This window comes from Hermetia illucens, chromosome 1 (genome assembly GCF_905115235.1).
Source record: "Hermetia illucens chromosome 1, iHerIll2.2.curated.20191125, whole genome shotgun sequence".
In the NCBI taxonomy this organism is placed as follows: domain Eukaryota; kingdom Metazoa; phylum Arthropoda; class Insecta; order Diptera; family Stratiomyidae; genus Hermetia; species Hermetia illucens.
In genome coordinates, this window is record NC_051849.1 from 176,611,374 (window position 1) to 176,637,207 (window position 25,834).

At 44.2% G+C, this 25,834-nt stretch overlaps 1 protein-coding gene across 1 annotated transcript in view; it reads left to right on the forward strand.

Moving 5' to 3' along the window:
- Window positions 1–25,834, forward strand: part of LOC119661750 (neural cell adhesion molecule 1-like) — a 254,514-nt gene that overhangs the window by 215,344 nt on the left and 13,336 nt on the right. The window contains exons 2-5 of the mRNA XM_038071220.1: window positions 9,371–9,562; window positions 20,789–20,896; window positions 20,998–21,129; window positions 21,807–21,956. Of these exons, the coding sequence (XP_037927148.1) occupies window positions 9,371–9,562; window positions 20,789–20,896; window positions 20,998–21,129; window positions 21,807–21,956 (582 nt within the window). The remainder of the gene's footprint in view (window positions 1–9,370; window positions 9,563–20,788; window positions 20,897–20,997; window positions 21,130–21,806; window positions 21,957–25,834) is intronic.

Here is a 25,834-nt window from a genome sequence, read left to right on the forward strand (position 1 = left end):
AATAACCTCTGACGAGAAACCGCTTTATGGATTCAATTCTAACAGCATCTGAGGATCCATCGAAGTGATAAGTGACTTTGATTTGATTATCGCTATCTATGAACTTAGTACTAGACCTAACAGTACAGGCAAGTCTTTCAGCTCCCAACACGGGTTTACGTCCTGAAACATGTGCTAGTTTGCATAGATGGATACTACTCATATTTTAGAAATGGCGCCCAATGTGGCTGTGTGACAACTGCACTCTGATAATATTACAAAAGTTATATCACCTTAAAGGATGATATCACATTACAATCACCGAGGGCGATCCAAACATTAAAACATCACCAAATATTGCAACATCACCTAACATTACTACATCCAAGTTTCACTGCATTACAGCATTACAAAAGTGATGTAATATAACATCATCTTTTTTTTGTACACAGAGGTGGAAAATCTTAGAAAGACACGTCCGCCCCAGCTCCCAGGTGCGTGTGGGATTCGCAACCACTAAAGACCACCCGCGGTCCCTCTAGCCCCGCGGGAGCACCACTTAGGTATTACTTCACGGAGTAGGTTTGCCCTTAGGCACTCGTCCTACTCCTTCCTTTCGGCTTTCCTCTTTCAATACTTGATTTGCAAATTTTGGGTAGTGAAACATCACATGCTCTGGATCTTCCGATATGCTACCGCATCTAGGACAAGCAGATACTGCTTGTAGCAACCGCTGTATCCCGTGAGGAATTGCGTAATGTGGTAGCTGGTCTCCCCATGTTTCCGCTCAAGCCACACCCTAATGTTGGGCATGTGTCTCCACTGACCCTTCGTAGACTCGTTCCATCTGCGTTGCGTCCTGAGCTTGTCGCATTTCTACGCTATGCACCCCTCCATATGTCTTGCTTGGTACAGCACACTAATTTTTTCGCTAGAAAGTCGATAGGGATCATGCCTGCCACCACCAATACTGCCTTATCTGTTGTTGTTCTAAAGGCACTGTAAATCCTCAAAGCCATCAGCCGGTAAACCGAGGTCACCTGTTTCCTTCTCTGAGAGTTTGCAAGCGCCTTGGCCCACACAGGTGACGAATAAAGCACGATGAAACGCACTACTTCGAGGAGAACACGTCCCCTCACATTAGTTGGCCGGCTGCCCCACTCAAGAGCCCATTCATTAAAATCGCCTGCAATTATGGTCGGCCAAGCAGAGAGGCAAGCATCTGCTCATACTCGACGAGTGTAGCGCTGGGTGGAGCATAGCAGCTGTAGATGTGGACGCTTTTCACCTTCGATTTGACGAAGCCTCCTCCGGTTGATCCATTATTTCCTCGAAGGCTTGTTCTCCACAAGCCCATAGCGCTAGTTGGCTCATTTGATCTTTGACTCAAATATTACCATATTTCGATATGGCTCACTAATTATGGCCACATCGATGTTTTTCTCGCTGATGGTTTACGCCGCCTCACAGTGGTTGAGGTTAATTTGTATCAGCCTTATTTGCGACTTGTGTTAAGGGCTCTCCTGTATTCTGGGCATCTGCTGCTACCTGCAATGCGCCGATGGTCCACTCTCTCCTTCACTTTGCACAGTAGGCAACTTGGGTCTGTTTCACAGTCCTAGCTGATGTGGCCTTCCGCTCCTCATCTCCTAGCTTCTTCTAGCTTCGACTTGTCAGCGGCATTGGAATGATATGACCGAAGCGGCGTCTAAAGCACAGCTTCAGCGATACTTGCTCTCTGAGGCGACACATAACCCAGCCTATTTTAACTCTCCCTGCTGCCAGCAGTTTGAGTGCTAGACTGATCATGGCGGTTTGTGTCTCACCGTGGGCTTTTCGTAGCATCTTTACTGCTGACTCTGGAAGTCCATTGAGGTCGAAATCTTATTCCAAAACCTCACAAACCTCATGCTACGATGTGACCTCCTCTGTATTCTTGCAGACAATAGAGATGTCCTGTCTACTAGCCCTGATTTTGACGGCTTCCTGTCCCAAGGACTTCCCAATTTTGCTCAAGAATTTATCCGCCATTATATCCTTGGACTTCTTGAGCTACAGCATAAGGTCTCCTTTCTGAGGGCCTCTAACGCGGCTAACATTATTTCCCAAAATGGTAAGCTTCGGGTCTGCCTTCATTCTCTTGAGCGTGATACGTCAGCGTATGACCCTTTACCATTTTTGGGGATGATGATAACCTTCGGTCTTATCCTCCTCCTATTTCTCTTTTTCCGAGGAGCCACCTTTCTCCAGGCTTCCTCATCCTCTTTAGGAGGTTCGCGCCTTTATCCTGAAATTGCAGCTACATGAGATACCCCTGCAATTTGAGTAGTTCTCCTTACTTGCTCCACTTTTTTGGGAGTGGAGCCCCTTTTTCTCTTAGAGGATTGCTGGCCAGTTGATTTGTTCAACCGGTCGCGACGTCTCTTCCCCGGTTTCTCCTCGCCCGAGTTTCCTGTGGGCCTCACTTGTGTTGCCAGGCTTACCTTTTCAGCTAATACCTTCGCTCCTCTTAATCTGGGCCTGAGCCTTGCCGTACGCCAACCTTACACCTCGAATCATGGCCCTTATACTTTGACGGAGATTCCGGCGTTCCTTGATGAATTCGCAAAGCTCTAGGATTTTATTACCTAGTGCGATGAAGGCTGCTCCCGATTTGTCGCTGCACCTTATGTCGCTCAAGCAGGTATCCGGCACTGTTTCCTCTATCCCGTACCCTGTTACACTCTCCCCCTTGGGAGCAGCATTTTCATGCATGCCTGTAAAGGATCTACGAAGAATCGAGCTTCTTCTAAACGAGTCCGTCAATGGAACCAGTTCTACTCGCGCTTGTAACAATTAATGCCACAGTAGCCAAGGATATCACTACTGCGGCACTGTGGTCGTTGGACATCGACGGCCGGAAGCCCTCTTGCCCACTCCAAAAAACCGCCGGAACTGGGTCTCCGGAGCCCTGAACCATAACTTTATCTCTATTCTTCTCCTTCATGTTTGGCTTTGTTTCTGGGTATCCTTCCCATAGCCAATTTTATCCACGGGTGGGGGTTTTTATTCTCACCTACCCGACCTGCGAATAAGCATGCCCATACACGCAGATCTCTAGATGCGCATCTCCATGACACATCCATCGAGCGTTCACTTATCCGCACGAAGGGACAAGCCTGATAGGAAATTTGGCAACTGCACACAGGAATAAACATACCGCTTCTCATAGTATAAGTTGACCCGGTAGTTGTCAGGGGCTGTTTTGGGTTAGTTTTGGGCTAAAGAAGGATTTGTGGTGCATGCGAATATGGGGATGCAGATTCTTCGCTTTCAGTAATTTATTTGTAATGTTACAGTTTGGAACGAATGTTGCAATATATATGCTAGTACGTAATATTGCTTAGTGCAAACGGCCAAGGCGTGTACTGAGTGCTGATACCGACTATCGGTTGCGAATCTGTTCTCTCCCCTAGCTTTGATGTGAAAAAGTAATTTCGATTTTGTGTGTGATAGGCAAATTTTAATTATGCCAAGCAAGATAACATCTAAGTAAAGGAATGCTCGTTTGTAAAAATTATGACTCCTTGTTTTTGCATGTGAAAATATTGTACTATCTATTATCTTATATCCTTATGAGATCTGTTGCTTCTTTCTTCTCTTGCATGAAAGGTCCATTCATTTTTATTTGGCGCTATCGCATACTTTACGTTAGGCCAAATTATTGTGAAAATAAGTAATATTTGAAAAAAAGTCAAGCGACGACGGCTTTACGGTTTCTTACCAAGGCAGAGGCAAATCGTCAGATGCTGCCTCACCTATTAAATCCTTAAAAATTAGTCTGATATCTTGAAAGCTACAAATGTATCCAAGAATAGGGGAATCTGAATTTAAAAAAAATGTCAGGCGATCACGGCTTTACGGTTTGTTACCAGGGCAGAGGCAAATCGTCAGACGCTGCCTCACCTCTGTACTGGGAGCAGCGTGACTGAAACGTCACGCTGCGTCAGAACGTGACGTTTCGGTCACGCGACTGAAACTGAAACGTCACGCTGCGTCAGAACGTGACGTTTCGATCACGCTGCTCCCAGGGCAGAGGTGAGGCAGCGTCTGACGATTTGCCTCTACCCTGGTAAGAAAGCGTAAGGCCGTCGTCGCTTGACTTTTTTTAAAAAGTTTGGGTGCAAGCCCTAAGCGAGGGGTCCGTGGACCAGAAAAGAGGGAGTAAGTTGCTCCCCAGATATACTGTCACATTACTAACTCTATAGTAGAAACAGGTCGCTGATATGTTTTGGACAAATGGAGAAGCGGCATGATAAGGACGAGGAATTGCAAAGAACTCCCGGCAGTTTTAAGCAAAAAGAGGTTTGAAGGATCATTGGTCAGCATTGACATCAAATTTGCCAATAAGGTATGAGGTAGTCGACAAGGAGAGGTGTAAGAAAGGGAATGGTATGTGATGCGAGGTAGGCTAAATCCACTAGCAGGAGGAAAGAGGAGAAAGGAGAGGGAACATAGAGGGAGGAAAAGTAGCTGCAGATCAAATCACAGGATAATTGGGGAGAATTAGCTGAGAAGTCAGAGAATTTAATGGAGGGGAACCCAATTGATTGCCACCAGGGTTGAGTTCAAACTTGCGAATTTTGCCTTACGAAGGTTGAACTTGGTAGGGTTGCGTGCGACAGGAGAGTGGAATCGGGATATCAGAGCATCGAACTCGAGAGCAGGAAGATGGATTTCAGGGGCAACGTATGAGAGGGCAAGAGGGAAATCAAAAGTGTGATCTAAGTGGTTTCGAGAAAGGTTAAAGTGGAAGGCGGCACAGGTGTACATGAATGTGGATAATGGAAGGCAAGAGTGGGTATAGTTATTAGGGAGGGTGGGAAGACCGAGAGTAATAGGCCAGGAGAACATAGAAAGCTTAAAGTCGCCACAGAGGATAGAAGAAAGTAAGGAGAACAGAACGATTAGGATTCATAATCTGTCGAAAAAATGCTCTTACAGAGAAGGGAATGTGGGGTGGTTTTGCCGCGCGCAGCGCAGTCTCTGTAACAACGAAATATTGAGTAACTTTCGGGCAGCTCGGAATTTAAAACCCTGTCACCCAACCAGCTTTCAGAAATGCAGATGACTTGAAGTTGGAATGCTAAGGGAGACAATTTGAAATCCGACCCACCCTTTATATTTTGATAAAACAGTATAAAGTTGTCAGAATCATTCATGTTGGTCGAAGCAGGCAGAAAGGAAAATTGGATGATGGCTGCAAAATCGTGGGGATACGTCACACAAAAGGAAGCTATCACTTGGTCAGGAGAGTTATCCTTCGTCAGCTTGACACATGAGAGAGGTGACAAAATTGAGTTAGCTTTCCTTCTGATATAGGCTAGAATTTCGTCTAAAATAGTGGCGTACACTAGCCTAGACATGAACTGTTGCTTTGACGGCGAGATAACGTTCACCTGGGGGTCGCTCAGGCGACATGAGAGCGGAAAGGCCTTCAGTTCAGCGGTGGCGGACGTCAATGATACGCAGGAAGAAGTATGCGGTGGAGCTAATGCAGCGACAGTTGAACAATCGTCAGAATAGCTTGGCGCAGCTGATGCCGGAGCGACTAAAGTATGGCGCCAATATTGACCAAATGCTGTACAACAACAGCTAGCCGATACCCTTTCCTAATATTGGACTGACATGATAGCGTTGCAAGAGATGCGCTGAGAAAAGCCACTGCATCATATACTATAGCAGTAGTCCGGTAAAACAGGTATTCAGAGTTGGTTTCCTAGTCAGTCAAAAAAATAAAACCTGCTTTGAAGACATAAGTAAACCGCTAGGCACTCTGGGTTTCCGATGCAAATTTCGAAATATAAGCCGCATTAACGTTCATGCCCGTAAAAAGGGGATTGTAAAACCGGAGAGGGATATTTTCTACAAAGCAGTAGCAGGAACCTTCGAAGTCAGATATGATATCATAATCATACTTGGAGATTTTAGCAGCCAAGTAGGGACGGAGCTCGTCTTCAAACGGTAGGTTGGTTCCCATAGCTTACACGAAACTATCAATAACAACGGACTACGTACTTTCCAACTAGCAGTATCGTATGAAAAGGTTGTCAGAAATTCTTGGTTTGCGCAGAAACTGATCCACAAAAATGCAAGAGCCTCTCCAGAGGTTACCATTTTCAACCAAATTGTATACGTGCTAATCGAAAGCCGCTACCTCTCAACTTTGATGAATGTCAGAACATATAGGCGGGGGCAATATAAACTCGAACCACTAGCTCGTTGGTGCTGTGATCCGAGTTCGAATAACAATACCACCTTGAACTCCCCTCTGATCATCAGGTGAAAGTGAACACTGAAGTAATCTATTACAAAGCCTTTTGTAAAACCCATAAAGGAAGGAAGGAAATAGATGCCTGGAGATGAAGCATCAGCAAATGAATTTCCCAGCCACCAGAAGAACGTTATTCTTTTTGATGGCCACAATCATCATCACTTGCCCTAATCGCAAAAAAAGTCGGAACAACTGGTTCGACGATAAATGCAAGCTAGCAACGGAAGAATGCCACGTACCGGGCAATGCTGCACTTTCAAAAAAACGGGGACACGTGGGGAATCCAATTACGAACTTCGCCGAGTGAAGAAGTTACCTCACAAAAAGAAAAAGAGAGCCTGGGAGACCCGACAAATCAGTGAATTCGAAAAGTACAAGGAGTAAGGGCAATAGGCGCGAGTGTCTCATCAACAAGTCAACGGAATAAAATCTTATACACCTCATACTCATACTGCTGAGACAAAAAGATAAATCTGATTTCTGATAGAGTAGACAGATTGAAGCTATGGGTTGAGTATTTTGACGAACTGCCCAACAACTAGAATATCGGCAAGTTGGAGGCCCCGTTAACTGAAGACAACGAACAAATATTGCGACCAAGAGGTCGCTTAACAGCCATAAGTCGCAAGGAACCGATAGAATTACAAACGAACTGATTAGATCTGGAGGCTAACTACACCAAGCGGTTTATCAACTTATACTCAAGGTGTAGAACAGCGAATCAAAACCTGATGATTGGCAACGATCCCATCCCATCCCGTACATAAAAAGGCAATATCACGCAGTGCCCCAATTATACAGGTATCACATTGCTGAATACATCTATAAGATATTCTCCGCTATCTTGCTAGGCTCATACACCCAGAGCATAATCTTTTCTTACCAAAGGGGCTTCGCTCCAGGCAGCAACAGGTCAGATTTTCTCTCTGCGCCGCGTGATGGAAAGGCTGTTAGAATATAGCAATCAATCCTTTTATCTACTTCAACGCCGCCTATGACAACATAGCCAGGGTAAAACTGTACACGGCCATGAGAGAACTTGGTGCCCCGAAGAAATTGGTAAGACTGACTAGGTTGACCCTGATCAATGCACGAGGCCAGATAAAAGCAGCAGGATCATTTTCGAGACCAATCAATATCCTTAACGGTCTAAGACAAGGGGATGCTCCATCATGGGTCCTCTTTTTACCTGGCACGCTTGTTGGCAGCCAACAGAGCCTATTTCAGCTTACAGGGTCAAAACTCTTACTGTACAAGACAGTGATTATTCCAGTTTTCATGTATTCCTCGGTGACTTGGGTTCTTAGCAAGAAAAACTCTTGCTGGAATTTGAGAGGAGAATCCTCCGAAGAATTTCTAGCTCCCTACATGAGCATGGACCATTCCGTAGCCTACATAATGATGAAATTTTTGAGCTATACCACGACCGTCTGGTTGGGGATGAAATTCGGTTCGAAAGGTCGGGTAATTTTATCCGTATGGATGAGCAAGATCGGACCCGTAGAGTCTATAAGTGCAATATGTTTGGTAGAAAAAAAAAACGAGGCAGACCCTGCCTGAGATGGAACGATGGCGTAGGCCAAGACTTTAGACAGATTTTAGGGGTATCAAATTGGCGGACCTCGGCGCAACACCGGGGTGCCTGGAGATCCTTACTAAGGCAGGTCTAGACCAGATACCAGTTGTTCCACTGTTGATTATGATGACATGTTCTGTTTGTTGGGTTGAACTAAAACATCTTGACCGGGGTAAAAAATCTTCTGGAAAACTATGTCCGACGTGAAAATTATTATAAACCCAGTTTTTCAATGAAATTTCTATTTGGGGACCCCGAGAAAACGCTGGGCTCGAGGGAAACTCCGGTCCCTCTTGCCAGACCTATCTTTCGAAATTACAATTCAAAACATAGCAACAGCAATCCGAAGTTTCAAATTCATCTAAGGACATCTGATAATACCATTGAAAATTATCATGAAAATGTTGAAGTTATTTCGACACTTCATATGTACATATATAATTCTTTAAATCAATATATTGGACGACGGGAAACTCACATCAGAATAACAAAGTTGCAGAGTAAGATATGTATTTCAAATTACAGCTTTGGGTTGGAGGAAACTCCTGGAGGAAGTCATCAGAACAATTGTTACCTGGAATTCAGTGACTGTGACATTTTCTTCAAGCGAATTCTCTAACTTTGTATAACGGAGCTGATACATTCGTACAGTTTGCCAGATATGTATGTACATACTTTGTAGACAAATATAGTATACTGTATGCATGGTAACGGAATGTTTTGAAACTCCTATAAGCTGAAAACGCCACACATTTCCCGGGCGATGTTCCTTGCATTTTGCGAATTCACGGAAAAATTTATGCAATACGACGTTCTTCACATAGGTGGAAACATATTAGTGTTGTCAGTGAAGTTATATTGTATGTGGTGGGCAAAGGAAACAATACGATATTTAGGAGGTCTTGCAAATTGGAAACGTCCTGAATAATTTAACGCAACAGTAAATATTTGTTTAACGCTGATATTCAAGTTAGCTTCCAAGGAGTGAGTGAACTGGAATATCCATTTGAGCGTGAACTGTTCATAATCAGGATGAATGTGCACAGGAAATATCATTTGGATTTTCAATTTAATGATTAGAATGACATTTAAATGTAATATCAAAACGGGTACGTTGTGTGTGCATACATATGTATTATGCAAATCTAAAATGGTATTAAAATATTTTGGGCTAATTTGATCAAAATTACATTAAGTATAAGCGCATTAGTGGATATGGATACCCTATGAGTACAAATACCAGAATCCCAACAACAAATATCTTCAATTAAACAAGTATCAAGCATGGAATAGAGAGGATGAAAACTGTTTGTCAGTACAACAGTGATAAAGCTTTAATTAATTATTCAAAACGAAGGGTCAAATGACCTAATCCCCTGGAAATATCTATCAGTATCTAATTATAATACTTCAGGCTCTCAAACAGGCATATATATATACAACCATAATATCATATGTACCAGATGTGATCAACTGATTTAACTCTACTTTCCTTTTTGCAGCTTTTGCATCATCAAACCACCATGACAAGCTGACTATCAGCCCATCGAATGCGGAAGCTATTCATTATGTCAACGAATCGCATATCGTAACATGCATCGGTGCCAAGGATATGACTGTAGAGTGGTTGAATCCCAAGGGCAAAGCGGTTACTGAGAAGAAAGGAAGAGTTCACGTGGAGGCCATGGTATCAGGTAGGTTCATCCTTTTAATCTTGGTACAATGTTGTTAATCAAAGGTTTTTGTTCTACATGTGAGTGCGATCACGAAGAATAGAATGAGGATATATGTTACAAAGCACTCGATACTCAGCAATGCTGTGCCAGAATTTGCTCTACCTTGGACAATGTCTGCCATGAATTTTGCCTGCTTTTCACTTGTTGCTTCGCAGAATTATTAAAAGTATGGGGATCCTTGTAAGCTACATAGTACTATATTATCGTTGGATACATCAAAGACCCTCAGAAAGTAATTCAATGGTCGATTTTCTCCTCGGGAGGAATATCTGCACTGAATATTACGACCAGGATATTAGTCCAAAATGCCGAACTTTAAGCTTCCCACGTAATTGGAAAGATGTTATGCTTAGAACATCAGATTAAGTTCAAATTTAATTCTTATATATGTACTTGTGCCAGTAACTTAGATAGCGGAGGTGAATTGTTCCCTGACGTTGTATTTTGTAACTGTCGTCGTTATGGAGATTGAATCAATGGACAAGTTTGAGCCTACAGCGCCAAATGAGATCATCTTGGTCCTAGTATTAAAGGAAAATGATGTCCTAGAGTTGCCTATTAGGGACATATAGCGCATGCTTGGTGCGCGCTTAAAATTTAGTTACCTGGCAGGAGATGTAGGTTGCCTTTATTCCCAAAACTCAGAAAACCACCCATATAGACGCGAAAAGGGAATGGCTAGCAGATCGGAATACACGTATTCTCAAATCACCGCTGATTGCAACGAGGTGTGTACGTAAGGCGTCATGGAACGCCCTGGCCGAGTTGGTCTGGAATTCGTTTCCTTGGCTTTGTATTTCAGTACTTCGCGGATGGTTGTATTTATTTGTCTTTGTCTAATTCCTCTACTGTAGGTTTATTATGGTAATTGTCAACCTAAAGAGCAGTCCGTCGAAAAAATAGGGTAAAAAATACGAAAAGGACAACATGTGGCTACATTACATTTCTCGAAAGAGCCTACCAAGTCCGCACGGACTCGATTAGTGGACGGCGACCAATTCGATGTCCCTAGAAGCTGTCTGGCGTCCTAGCCTACGCCATTGTTCCATCTCAGGAAGGGTCTGCCTTGTCTCCTTTTTCTACTATTGATATGGCCCTTATAGCCTTTCCGGGCTGAATCATCCTCATCCACATAAATTAAATAACCCGCCCATCGCGACCAATTAAGCCGGATTTTATCCACAACCAGACGGTCATAGTATCGTTCACAGATTTCGTCGTTATGTGGGCTACGGGATCATCCATCCTCATATAGGGGGCCGAACATTTTTCGGAGGATTTTTCTCTCAACCACGACCAAGAGTTCCCATTTTTAAGGTTTTGTGTAAACACAAAACCTTATTAAAATCGGTTTACTGTCTGTCTGTCTATCTGTCCGTCTGTCTGTCTGTCTTTTTTTTTTTGTTGAGGTAGAAATCTTCAAAAAGACACTGGTCTGGACACACCAGCGTGTGGGATTTTTACCCACTAAAACAACCCCCGACTCCCTCCCTGCCCCACGGAACCACCATAAGGTATTACATCACGGGGCGGAATCAGCTCACTCTAGCTTTGCCACCTTTCTTCTATACGCGGCGCACGTGACCGCGTTTTTCTCCTCTCCTCTGCTTTCCGTAGTTTATTTTGGATAGATGCGATCATGGAGTTTACCGCATCTCAATTCTCTTGATGTGCTAGTATTTTCGGCACCAGATTTTCTGGTACCAGCACCTCCCCTAGAGTCTCCTCTAGATTCCTCCTTTCTTCCACAAATCTCGGACAGTGGAAGAATACATGTTCTGGGTCCTCTGGGACTCCATTGCAATTTGGACAATCGGGTGAGGTCTCCAATTTAAATGTGTGAAGGTATTAGAGATATCCTCCGTGCCCCGTGAGAAACTGGGTGAGATTATAATTAATCTCACCGTGTCGTCTCTCCAACCACTCCTTGATGGCAGGAATGAGCCTGTGCGTCCACCGGCCCTTTCCCGAGCGTTCCCACCGGTCTTGCTATCTATTTATGGATCTCTCCCTTTCAGTCTTCCTCATCCGCGATGAGGAAGAGGTTGGCTTTATATTGTATATGTTCGCCATCTCATATGCCAAGATGTCAATCGGCATCATTCCAGATATGACGAAAGCTGCATCATCTGAGACAGTCCTGAAGGCAGAGCATACCCTCAGGGCTCTCCTCCTGTAGACTGAACTCAGTTTGTTAGGGTTCCCTGACATCCACAAAGCCTCCCTCCAAACTGGGGTTGCATAGAGCATGATCGAGGTCACCACCCTGGCTATAAGCAACCTAGAGGTATGCCGTTGCCCTCTCACGTTCGGCATCATCCTTGCCAGGGCCATACTTGCAGTGGATGATTTGTCGCAAACATACCGCACATGTTGCTTATAGCTAAGCTTCCTGTCTATCACCACTCCCAAGTATTTGATGGTCGGCTTGGAAGTGATGATATGATTCCCGATTCTAATACAGGCGTAATTTCTCTTCCGGCGCTTCGTGATGAGGACCGCTTCCGTTTTTTCCTCCGCAAGTGTCAGACTAGAGCTCTTTAGCCAACTTTTAACAGCACCGATTGCCTCACTTGAGTATAACTCAGCACCTTCGAGATGCTTTGCGACAACAACCAGCGCTATGTCGTCAGCGTAACCCACCACTGTGGCTTCCCCCGGAAGGGGAAGATTAAATACATCGTTGTACATGATGCTCCACAGTAGTGGGCCCAATACGGAGCCCTGCGGGACACCCGCGGAAACAACGTACTCCTGGGGTCCGTCATCGGTGTCATACCAGAGCCTCCTTTCAGTTAAATAACTATTGACGATAGCAGCGAGATAGGCGGGAACACCAACCAGGGTTACTACCACGCAATATTTGCTGGTACTACTCTTTCCGTGAATTGCATCTTCGGCCAGGCTAGTAACCAATTTGATGGCATCAATAGTTGATCTGGCTTTACGGAACCCATACTGCCGATCCGAAAGGCCGCCTTGGCTCTCAAGACCCGGAAGTAATCTATTATAGATTACCCGCTCTAGCATTTTCCCCACCGTGTCCAGGAGACATATGGGTCGATATGAGGATGGTTCCCCTGGAGGTTTACCTGGTTTAGGCAGAAGTACCAACTTCTGCCGCTTCCATGCCACTGGAAATATCCCCTCGGACATGCACGCTTCGAATAACTCAGCGAACATGTCCGGTCTGGATTTCACGGCAAGCTTAAGGGCCTTATTCGGTACTCAGTCCAGGCCCGGCGCTTTGTTGTCTCCTATTCTACCGCAGATATCCAACAGCTCGTCTTTAATGACTGGCGGAATTGCCGTCACATTCAGAGGTGGGTGGAATGTGTCGGTGCTCTCCTCTTGCTGGGGGAATAACCCCTGGATGATTTTTAGCAAGAGGGTGGGGCACGTGATCTGCGGAGATGAACGGCCTCTGAATCGTCCCATCACGATTCTGTAGCCATTCTCCCACGGGTTTATGTTCGCTTCTGAGCAGAGCTCCTTAAAGCACACCCTCTTGCTTCGCTGGATGGCGAGCTTGAGGTTTTTGCGGGCTGCCTTATAGGCGCGCTCTTTTTGTCCCTGTTCGACTCTACCTACCGCCCTCTGAGCCGCTCTTCTGGCTCGGTGGCAGGCTGATCGAAGGCCGGTCAGTTCATCATTCCACCAGTAGTTTGGTCTTCTACTGGGGAATGAACACCTTCTAGGCATGGACGCGTCACACGTTTTGCCAATGCATTGAGCCAGATGGACGGCTCTTTCCGTAGAGGTGCCTGCTTTATCAGGCTGATCTGACCACACCTCTATGAAGGTCTCCTCATCCAAAGATTTTGCAGACCAGCCTGAAATCTTTCTCGGTTTCGGGCATGATAGCTCTTTGGCCTGTGGCTCGACACATGTCTCAAAGAAGATTGCCTGGTAATCGCTGTGGGTGTAGCGTTCACTGACACACCAGGACATACCACGCGCCAGCGAAGGGCTGATAAAGGTTAGGTCTACAACCGAGCCTCACCCCCCTTTCTGGAAGGTGTTTACAGCACCTTCGTTGGCCAAAACTATGCCCATCTGCGCAAAAGCTTCTAATAAACTGCGCCCCCTAGCATTTGATTTCCTACTACCCCACTCTAGGGCCCAAGCATTGAAATCACCAGCAATCACCTTTGGACTACGTCCCCTCGCGTCGAGAACAAGATTATCAAGCATTTGCTCGAATTCAGACAGTGTCAAACTTGGTGGGGCGTAGCAGCTGTATACATATACACCACATACTTTCGCCCACACGAAGCCACTGCTTGCTTGACTTGCAGTACATTGTATGGCCTGTTGACCGCAAGCCCATATCGCCGCTCCACCAGTTGAATCTTTGACCCATATGCCACCGTGACGGTGTTTATACGGTTCGCTTATGATGGCAATTTCCATCTCAGATTCGAACGTGGCCTGCTCAAGTAAATCCTGAGCGACCCTAGAATGATTGAGGTTTATTTGAATAAACCTGATTTTCTCATTGCAGTGAGTGCCTTCCTAAATTCCGGACATTTACCACTTCCGGCAATATGCCGGTTATCCTGTCCCTCTTTTACTTCGCACAATAGGCATTTGGGGTCCCTATTGCACTCTCTGGCAATATGGCCTTTCTCCCCACACCTTCTGCATCGATCGGATCGATCAATGCTGCTGGTGCATGCACTCTGTTCCCTATAAGTCCCGGCAGGGTTACCCCTTTTGCACGGTCCTTCACTTTTGGCGTTTGTTGACCTTGCCTGTACTTTGTCCTTCATCGTCTTTGGCATTGGTGGAGATCTCAAAGTTGATGAGCTTCTTTTGAATGGGTCTCTTCCTTGTTCCTGGAGCACCTCCTGCTGTCGAGCATCTTGAACATATGCGGTGGGTGTTGTCACGGTTTTTATCGTCCAAGAATCTGCCTTCAGTTCATCTTTGTTTGGTCTTGTTATTGGTGTTCTCGGTAAGGTCGTACTTCGCTTGAATACTTCCTTCTCCAGATCCAACATTATATGCCAAGGTGGCCAAGTTGTCCACCACCGAGGCACTGCGGTCGAGGGATATCGACGACCGGGAGCCCGCTTGCCCACTCCCAAAAGCCGCCGGTACTGGGGTTCCGAGCCCCTGCACCGTAAGTTTCCTCCTTCTCTCGTCTTCCATGGTGGTTTTATGTTCTGGGTATCCTTCCCATAGCCATTTTGGTCCGCGCACCAGAGATGAGCAAACACTAGCCCATGCACAGTCAGAAAAGAAAAGTGCATGAACGCATATTTACACATCAATAGGTATGCCCCAATCCGCCAGCTGGGGTCGCGCCTGATGGGAGATCTGGCCACTCCTCACACCTGTCTGTCTGTCTGTCCGTCACACGCATTTTTCTCGGAGACGGTTATAGCGATTGACACCAAACTTGGTAGAAAGGTGGGAGCTATGAACGCTCACGCATACAGTGAATTACATCCTTTTACGTCGGATTTAAGGGGGTCCCCATACATGCAAAAGGGGGGTGTAACATTTTTTTTCATTAGTACTTTTCAAAGCCGATCTTAGTTTTGACATTCGTTGGAAGGGTGGGGAGCGCGGAGGGTTGAAAGTGATCACTTCTTTAAGGGGGCCATTCTTAGAAACTACCAAACCGAAAAATATGAAAAAAAATCAGGAGGCTGCCACTATATGGTGCCTGGGCCATGAAATACCTTCCATGCCGATATCTGTTTAAATAAAGTTAATAATAGCATATTATTACAATTTTTTGTAATTGGTTAGAAGCCCTCCTTAAGTTCATCCTAGTACCATGAAATTTTGCAGTGATATAGGCTATAATATAGAGCATGATCTTGCCAAGTTTGGTGGAAATCGCATTATTTCGCGCGAATCGCCACTTGGTCGATGTGGATGAAGGTAGTTTGTACATCTCGGGTCGTTCGTCGATATCATCAGCATAGGTCAGTAGTTGGATGAAGTTAAAAAGCATTGTGCCTCCCGCATTTACTTCCGCAAAACGGATCACTTATTCCAGGGCCAGATTGAAAAGAGTGCACGATAGGGCATCTTGTTATCTTAGCCCGTTATTTGGTGATGTTCCAAAAGTGTGCCCATCGCTTGCCGTACAGAGAATATCTAATCTTTTGTTGATTTGCCTGGAGTGAAGCCTCTTTGGTATGGACCAGCGATGTTTTGGGCGTATGGGGCAATCCGGCCTATATTTATTCCTGTTTTCAGGCGTGGGTGCCTCGCCTTCATGTCTCTTGGTCTCCAACTTTTCGTTAATGAAGAACTCCAATGGTCACGATGTGGAAGTGGAGTTTGATAGTAGAATTGTGGATGTTGGTTCAGCAGGCGTTTCCCAGGATTTATGCTCCATCGTCTGTACCAACCCGACATGTGTTATCGCATGAGTTCAAATCAGCAGGTGTTCTTTTCAAAATTAACTCTAAGTCAAAGGAAGAACTACGAGTAATTCACTGGATACATATACGTCACGTCAGGCATGCTGTGTTAAACTTTGGAAAGATCAGAAGAGTTTTATCACAGATCCAAAGACTCAGTGCCAGTGTTGCTGAAATGATGGAAATTATTGAACTATTCCCCCAGTGCCAGTGTTGCTGAAATGATGGAAATTATTGAACTATTCCGTTTTCAGGAGTCGAACCTATCCTAAATTTATCCTCCTTCCATTCCGGAAATTGAACAGAAAGCTTATTGGTTGCTGTTTCTCGCTGGAAGTAATTGAGGGTTTGATAGGTTGACTCACCAAGGCCGAATGGAGAGGTGTTGACTGATGGAGACATGAAACCACGAGGTACCTGTCGGTTGTGATGCTCCTACCATGCCACATGAATTTGTGAGTTCAAAATTAGGTTTGATAAACGTCATAACATATGGTTCTTATTAGAGCTTGTGTGGAGTGTAGCATGGGATTTATATTAGCTGCTCCCCACTACTTTCCGAGAGGTTTGCACTTTTGCTCCAGACGTGAGCTGTGGAAAGCATAGAGGTTCCGTGTACCAATGGCAAGCATTTTGAATATACTGGTTCCATGTAATAGCACAAAGGGAACTTTCGCAAGAAACAACATGAACTTTATGTTGGTGTTTTCATAGCCAGAATAAATTTTGGATAAAACCGCGAAGGTGGCGTCATATCGACAAAATGAAAACATATCTGCTAGAAGAAATTTCCGACGGCCAATATCGGGAAATGTTGCCACGGTGGCACTTGCTGCGTTTTGATATGCTTATTTTCAGTGTTCTTTAATGCTCGGTTTAGCATCAGCAAAACCCCCCCCCCCCCCCATTTTCGACAACACCTTATGGTCACCGACTTTCATTTTCACAATGTCCTTCTTTCCACGGCTCTTTCTAGACTGGGGTCCTCATGCTCTCACTTTCTCCACGGCGTACACCTCCAAATTGTCTGAGTGCTTTGCTATAACAACTATAGCCAGGAAATTCCGTAGCAGGGTACTCAGTACCCCGCTCTGTGTTACCCTGGCTGTGTATGTACTCTGTGAGGCCCTCATCATCCCATACCAGACAGTCTTCTCTGAGAGGTAAATTTCAACCAGACTCGCAAAATGTCCAGGAATATCGATGACGGCCAATGCCTTCTTAATTCGTAGCAGGGTACCCAGTACCCCGCTCTGTGCTACCCTGGTTGAGTATGTACTCTTTCAGGCCTTCATCATTCCATTCCAGACAGTCTTCTTTGAGAGGTAAATTTCAACCAGACTCGCAAAATATCCAGGAATACCGGTGTCAGCCAACACCTTCTTAATTCGGTTCCAATTGACGGAGTTGGGTGCATTTTTGACATCCATGCCATTGTCCGGATAACTGACTGGTTAGAGCACAAGGCTGTCGTACGGAAGATCGCGGTTCAAATCTCACTGGTGGCAGTGGGGTTTGTATCATGATTTGACGTCGGATACCAGTTGATGCTCCGACAAGTCATTTTTGTTTTCGATGATGGGTAGCAGTTGGTTGTAGATGACTCCATCAGCTTCCTCATTGTTTCAAAGAGATACAAGGACGACTTTATGCTGGATCTTCAAGTGGCTTATTGGTGGCTTATCTTCACTGCCACATATTTCCCACAGTTCCTCCACATTTACTGTGGGTATTTGGCGCTTGTTGAGTAAGATCATCGCTGTTTTCGTTGTGAGGAAACAGAATAGCAATAATCTTCTTGATTAGGCTCGGGACGATCTTAGCAGGCTCTCCATTACCAGCCTCTAAGCCCCACCCCAAGGGTTTATATCGGAATGTTCGCCCAACTATACAACAACATATGGCTTGCAAACTTCCGGTTTCGTTGTTCCATCGGTAGTTAGATGCCTACTGAGGATCAGCGTGTTGTGGACTTAGTAGCGTCGTATGCTTCCGTCATTCATGGGATGATTTGGGAACTTTTTCTCTGGCCGGACCATCCTTAAATACGTAGGGCTTGAGAGCCCTAAAAAATATGTCCCCCTTAAAAGCTTTCAACGGCCACTTGAGCAAATCTCCCGAATTCTCTAAAAGCTATTTTGTGAGTTTGATTCGTCTTGAATTTCCATCCCGATTGTCTGATGGTCACAGTGGGTATGAACAACATTGACTTGCCAAGCAATTCTACTGGCTAAAATGGCATTCACATCTGGTCTGTTGTTGCGGCCAAGCCCTCTAAAAGTGTATGAGGTCCCGACATTCGCAAGTATTATGCACACGTTAAAACCCTCCGCTATGATTTTCGGCTAATATACTCTTGTTTCCAGAACCAAAGCTCCCAACAGGTTACTCATGCTCGTCCAGTGTAGCGCAGGATGTAGATTGCTTTCACCGTTACTCTGACGAATCTATTTTTTGAATGCTCCTGGTCCTCTACAAGTCGATATTGCTGCTTAATCCATTCGACCTAGATTAAATGGCTCCAGTTTTCGCAGGTAGAATTGGACTAAATGTAAACACCAATAAAACTAGGGTTCTCTGTCTGAAGGTCCTTCGCACTCTCCCTATCGGCATTAATGGTCAGACCATAGAAATCGTCGAACAATTTATATATCTAAGAAAGGGGATTTCTGCCGGAAATAACTCCGAACTGGATGTTGTTCGCAAATTGTGATGCGTTATGCCCAACCAAAAGGTCAATATGAGTATATATATGTTACTAATTATGGCCACATCGAAGTTTTTCTCGCGGATGGTTTGCGAGATCAGGTCCTGCGCCGTTGATTTGTATCAACGCCATTTGTGACTTGCGCCAAAGGCTCTTCTGTATTGCGAGAACCTGCCAGTGCCAGCGATGTGCCGATGACCGACACCATTTTAACTTTTATCCAGTAAGTTACTTGGATCGCTTCCACATTCCTTGCTGGTATGGCCTTCTCGCCTGCTTTGTTTTGACCAATCATTTGAATTGGTATAGGCCTTCATGATGTGAGCATAGCCAATGCATCTAAACCGTTTCAGGGCTACCTGTTTCCTAAGCCCATGAACAACCCAGCCTATTCTTACTTTCCTGATGATGGTGACTTGTGTTCTACCATCAACTTCCCTTAGTATTTTCACCGGAGAATTTTTATAGTTTGATAAGGTCAAATTGCTTCTCCAAGACTTCACGAACTTTCCCCTTAATGTTGGTCCCTTCTCTATCCTTCCAGAGTATAGTTATCTTCAGCCTACTAGTCCTTATGTCCGCTTCCCGTCCTAATGAGTTTCGAATTTGGCTCAAGAATTGTCCAATGTTTTATGCTTGGATTTCTTCTCCAACAAGGAGGGAACAGCTAATGCGACTAACAGTATCTCTAAAATTACCATCACTCTCCTAAGAATGGCAGCATATGACCATTCACTTCATCTGGAGAGGATGATGAACATTGGTCTCACCTCCTGAAATATTTCAATATTTGAGCTGGTACACATTTTTCAGATTTCCACATCTTCCTTGCAAGATGCACTCACATTTCGGGGAATCGCAGCTACGTTTCGCCTACAGCTTTCGTCGTTTACTTCACGTCCTCCAGTTTGTTGGGAGTTCAACTGTTTTTCCCTAGTTTCCTGGCCTGTTGATTCGTTCAACTGTTCCTTCTTCCCCGATTTCTCCTCACTCGTATTTTGGATGGATGTTATTTGTGTTGCATGGCTCGCTTTATTGCTGGACGCCTTCACTTCTCTTGCAGCTTGGGCTTCGCTGCACGCCTACCGGATGCCTTTTATTCTTATATATATTTTGGTCAATCTTTCGGTGTTCTTTGACAAATTCTCCATTTCGTGTTACCCAGTGCGATAAAGTTATCCCACGATTGGTCACTGCATCTTATTTCGCTCGGGTGTTTTGGAATGAAGGTTTTTATAATACTTTTATGTATGCTCCCGCTATACACTCCCTCGGAGGGTAAGACTTTCGATGGCGGGGGTTGTACCCGTATAGGCGAGATCTGTGAAGAATCAAGCTTCTTCTGAACGGACCAGCCGATGGATCTAGTTCTAGCCCCCCATTCTTGTAACAGTAGATGCCACAGTAACTAAAGCTCTTACTACTGAAGAACTCGGGGCTCGCGGCATCTATTTCTGATCCTGCTACTGCACTCATTGAAAACTCTTGAGCAAAATGGTCATTTCGGTAAAGAATAATTGCCAACTTGTAATCCTTCAGATATCTTTATTATTTTTTGAACTGATGATTCCTTTTTATAGAAATTGCATTTTTTTTTGTAGATGCTGAAGGTAATTTTGAATCGTTAGTTTTGTCCTAGGTTAAATTTTCTATATGGTTGCTATAAAGTCCTGAAAGGGAAATGTCTGATTTCGCCAGAACTTGGGCCGAACTTTATTCTACCTACCACTTTCAGTTGATACATTTTCAGAAAAAGTTACCACGGCATAACAGGTGAAATAACATAAAAGATATGCCAAATTCAAAACGTATCAATATCTTTTATCTTATCCTCTGATAGCTAATAAATATAATGTATAAAGGATAAATAAAATATAGAAACATATCTTTGAGTTAACTATTAACATTATACATATATATACAAGGATGATTCCCATCTACAGTCGAGTCTTTTATGTTGCAACACGTTTCGAACTAAGAAACTTCTTACCAATGCTTGGCCATAAGTAGCTTTCAGTCTCAAGTTTACTTGCTCATCTTACAATATCATTAATCCTTACGCGTCTCTTACACTTCTATTCGCATCTTGTCTAGGTCATTTGGCTTTGGTATTCGAACATATTGCCTTATCGGATAAGGGTGAATGGACGTGTCGAGTCAAGGATGGCGAAGCTAAGAAATCCTTCAAGATGCTGACGAACCGTGAGTATAAACATCCCCCAAAATTGAGTATATCGATTGTTTAGCCACGCGTAAAGCACTAAACTTTACTACGCTGTGTTATTTTTTTATGAATATTACAGAGCAGATAACTTTCTTGGATACGCCAATCATTCAAACTTACGAGGAAGGATCCCAGGCGATGGTACGCTGCGAGGTTAAAGGTGATCCAGAGCCGCAGGTTTCATGGTCGTTCAATGGGCAAAGTATTGTGAGTAAGTATGTAGGCGTTAAGATTTTATGAGGACGATGGGTATCCTTTGAACAGTGTCGGCGTAAATTGATGCTTTTTTGGCCTCGGCATAAATTTCGTAATGGCAATTAAGCTCGTTGAGATTGAAACATTGCTTGCAGAGCAAATGAGGCGGAAAGTTTCAAAGAATGGAAATTACTTGCTTTGCTTGGAATGACAACTCAGGTTCGACGTTTTAGGTATTGTGCCCAATTGGGATCACCTACATAGTCTGTTTATTAAAGCAATAAAAATACACTAATAAATCACATAAATAAGTTCAGCCGATTCTGCTGATTTTCTTTGCACGGTCCATCAACGAAGGGAATAAAAGTAAAAATACACGCCAGGGACTGAGTTCATTACGTATTTCTCAAGGCGAAGGACGAAAGGTTCATGCAGTCAAATAAGATTTTCTCAGAATTCGATACCAACTGTCATGAATTTCACAAATAGGAAATATGAATATCTATCTCCAAGCACGTTTTCCGTATCTTATTTACTCACCTAGGAAAGGTGCACCCCAGTCTTCTAATTGACACCCTGTTTAGAGCTATTGCCATGTATTTATGTATTCCGCTCACACTGAGCACACAAGATATTCTTCTTCCTACTTTGTTTTTCACCCCAGTTCATATTTTCTGATTCTTATATTTCCAGTACCACATGCGAAGTTTACAAAGTTAGCTGATGGCTTACTAATCAAAAATGTATCAAGAAACGACAGCGGAGAGTATACGTGCCGGGCGTATCAAGTTTCCGAGACAATCAGCAACGTTCGAGAGAAGACAATTCGTCTTAATGTTCAACGTAAGTATAACAAAGGATATGTATGTCTTGTAGAATAATACCATCTTTGACAGATACGGGGACGAACTCGTATGTTTTCTAAGATTCTCGAACGTTTATAACATCATGGGGTGTGTTTTTACAAGTCTGGCTTCAGTGGTTCAGCCGTGGGTGTGGGAGCATGGATACGAAAAATGAACGGGATGAAGTTCTACTCTTTATTGGACAATCTGATGTATTGTAGTTCAGCTAGTCTGAGTGCATTGCAGAACTATCAATCTTATATCCGTGAGCTCCTGTAGATTCTTCACTTCGAATACAGAATAAGATTTTTTCTTTTTGTGAAGTAATCTTTCTGCTGATTATTGGATATCTGCAAAATTAGATAATTTAAATAAGACTGGAAAATATTTGAAACTATTAACAAATGATATCAATTCGTTTTACCCGATTTCGTCTATCTTAATTTCGAAATTTCTGGTGTCCTGAACCCAAAACATGGTGATAAAACTTGATAATCAAATTAAGTGTTTCAGTGATATACTTAGAGGAGGCATTTCCGGCGCTTGAATGCTGTCCCTTCGAGTTAGGCGCATAAAGGTTTTATAATTTTCCATAATTTCCCAAGATTATTATTTTTTCTCCCTTGTAAAGTCATTATCCTTTCTAAGAAACCAACGTTTGCTGGATTTTGTTTGATTTCCCCACCTGAACTCAAAACACTGTTCCCTTCCTTTATGTCGTAAGAATATCAATATCATCACGGGAAGTTGCATTGCACCCTAAGAGAACTACCGAGAAATATGCAAAACCTTTCATACCTGAAGCATCCAGCTTCCGGTTTCCCGACTTGTTTAATGGTTAATGGTGGCAAAATATTACACATTTATGGAGATTTCGCCGCCTTCCCTATAGAATCTGGCGGTAATCCCTCCGGACATCTCTATTTCTCAGATTGTAGTTTAACCTAGAGTGATCCCTGAGTATTCTCATTTATAAGGTTGTTTTTCAGTAGAGCTCTGGTCTTTTGCCTCATTACTTTCTCACCCAATATGGTATGGAACCCAGAACAACCAAACCTTATTATGGATGCATACTAAGTACCGACCAGATGAACCGCATTGTGCGGGCATTGTTTCCCAGACATCCTGTACGGGTTGATGTCAATAATGCGGAAAGCGTCGGGGATTGCCCCCTTTTCACAATAAGAGAGCTCGAACAAGCAGTTCTCACTGTGTTCTCAAGTCCTGATCGCATCCCGGTGGAAGTTTACAAATTGGTGTTCGCCAACGGTCAGAATTGCTGCTTGAGGCGTTCAACGCTTGCTTGAAAGAGGGCATTTTTCCTTGCCGCTGGAAAGTGCCAGACTCCCGTTGACCAGCAAGGATAAAGGAGACCTGGCCGGGAAAGTGCTCGAGAAGCTCATTAGGAGTAGATTCGCTGAAGCGATCTGTGCTGCCAGGGACTTAACCCCAAGGCAGTTCAGGGTTCAGAGCAGGGAGGTCGTAGACGCGGTTCATCGAGCCGAGGCACACAGCTGCCGATCTAGGTGGATAGTGCTCCTCATAACACTTGATGTCAGAAAAGCCTTCGATTCGGTAAGATGGACAGATATGCGAGGCCCATTAGAAAACTCATCCCGCGTACCAAGCAATCTCTTGCGGATATTGAGGGATTATCTGAGAGACCGATCCATCCTAGGGCCGGACCTCTGGAACGCTTCCTATGATACTCTGCTGAGAATCGATATGCCGGAAGAGTCGCGCCTGGTCGGTTATGCAGACAAAAATGCGGCACTTGTTCCTGGACGCACTGTCGAACAGGCGAAAAGCATACTTGGCTATTGATGCGATGGGTAAGCGGATGGATGACTGCCCACAGTTGCGCTGGAAAAAACCGAAGTCGTCGTTTTGACCAGAAGGAGAATCCCGACCAGCTGTTAAATACCTTGGTTTAATACTCGAAGAAGAGCTTCTTCGAGCAAATCAAAGCAGCAGCGAACGACAATTTAGACCCGTGGTTGAATCGAACGCACGGTGACATTGATTACTTTTTTACCCAACTTCTAGGCGGGCGTGGGGGTTTTCAGTCTTACCTGCACAGGATTGGGAACGCGTGAGCTCTCTCCAGACAATATTGTCAGAGAGATGCTGAAGAGTGCTGGCAGCTCGAATCGTATTGCGCTTTATGTTCGGGCTCTTCTTATTGGTAAGAAGATTGATTCGACCGGCGGAGGGATCCAACAGTAAGGGTTCCCTGAACTGATAACTCCCTTTTTGCACTCAGCTTTCAAGTCACGGAATTCCTTTCACCAACGGGAGAAAAGAATTCCTTGACTTGAAGGCTCCCAGAGCCGGGAGCGCGGGAGGGCTAGCCCGAAGTAATGTGTCAAACGTTTCCAGGCTAGTTCTCTGATGACAGGGAGGTGTTTAGTTGGTAGTCCGATAGCGTACTGTTGCGGGGGTCCAAAACTTTGTGCGTAAATGCATTCACCTTCCCTACTCCCAAAATAAAGCCTATTTAATTTATTAAGACATGTCACCATATGAATTTAGTGTTCACTAGTTGAACCCAAAATCCTTGATAATCGTCGCCTGCCGGTTAGAATCACAATATTTTTGGCTAATCACCAATTTGTTATTTTTTTTAAAACAATTTATTTAATTGACATGAATATTATTTAACTTTTCTCAATTAAGTTAGACATTGTATTTTTTCAAAGCAAAAGCAAATGCCGTGACGAAATCTATTTTTCTTGACCGACCCAGGCAATCTTTTTATTCTACCTTGTTGCTCCGCCGGCCTCGCGGCTATCAACCTGCCGTCAACAGGTAGACGAGCCACTCAGTCGGGTGAGATTTCAGCCGTAGTGGGTTTCGCTAACATGGGGTGGAGCTCGGACGAGTCTCCGCTAAGCCGCTGCACACTACAGCATCTACACAATAGCTTATCTATTATAGTTATTTTTGAACACAACGCAGCCATCTAAAATATATAACATATTTTCCTTTTAAATATACCGGCACGTTTTCCCATTGGATCCAAATGAATTTTATTGGGACCACCTATCCTTTCAACTTTTAGGGACTCGTCATTGTACAATCTACTATGGACCTTTAATCAGTAAAGCGATACTTGAAATCTGTCTCCAGTTTAACCTCTTCGCCATGTTGGCACTAGTTATTCTTGATATAGTTTGGATTCATCACTACGTCGTCTTCATACTTACTATAAATTAATACTATATCGTCAGGGTCACGGCAACGCCGAGCCCTATATTTCAGTATTTGTTAGCTCCTCAAGGAGTTTGTCAACTACAATACTCAATCTAACCGGTGATGGTACCCCAACATTTTGCTTGTGTTCCTGCATGTCTTGTCTTCAATATTCAAACGTATGTACTTCATCGCGTAATACATTCGTTAGCTGATGTCGAGCAGCGGTTGATTGTCCTGCTCGGCAAGCACGTTGACATCCCTATGTAACCTATGGGAGTCGGGCTCCGTCCCTACTTAGCTGTTGAAATCTCCAAGTTTCATTTTGATATCATACTTGGGACAGGTTTCGAGGGTCCGCTCAACTGCCTCCTAGAAGGTATCCTTTTCTGACTCTGCAGTCTCTTCTGAAGGGGCGTGAACGTTTATGAAGCTTACATTTCTAAACTTGCTCGCAAACGCAGAGTGCATAGCCTTTCGCTTATATTTTCAAAGCCGATAACAGCAGGTTTCATTTTTTGGCTGACTAAGAAATCTACTCGGAGCACATGGTTTACTCGATGGCCACTATAATTTATGATGTAGTGACCCTGTTCTGGGAAACCGGTCCCTGTCCAACCAATTTCCTGCAACGCTGTTATATCAGGCCTATATTGGAACAGGTTATCGGGTAGCTGCTTGGCA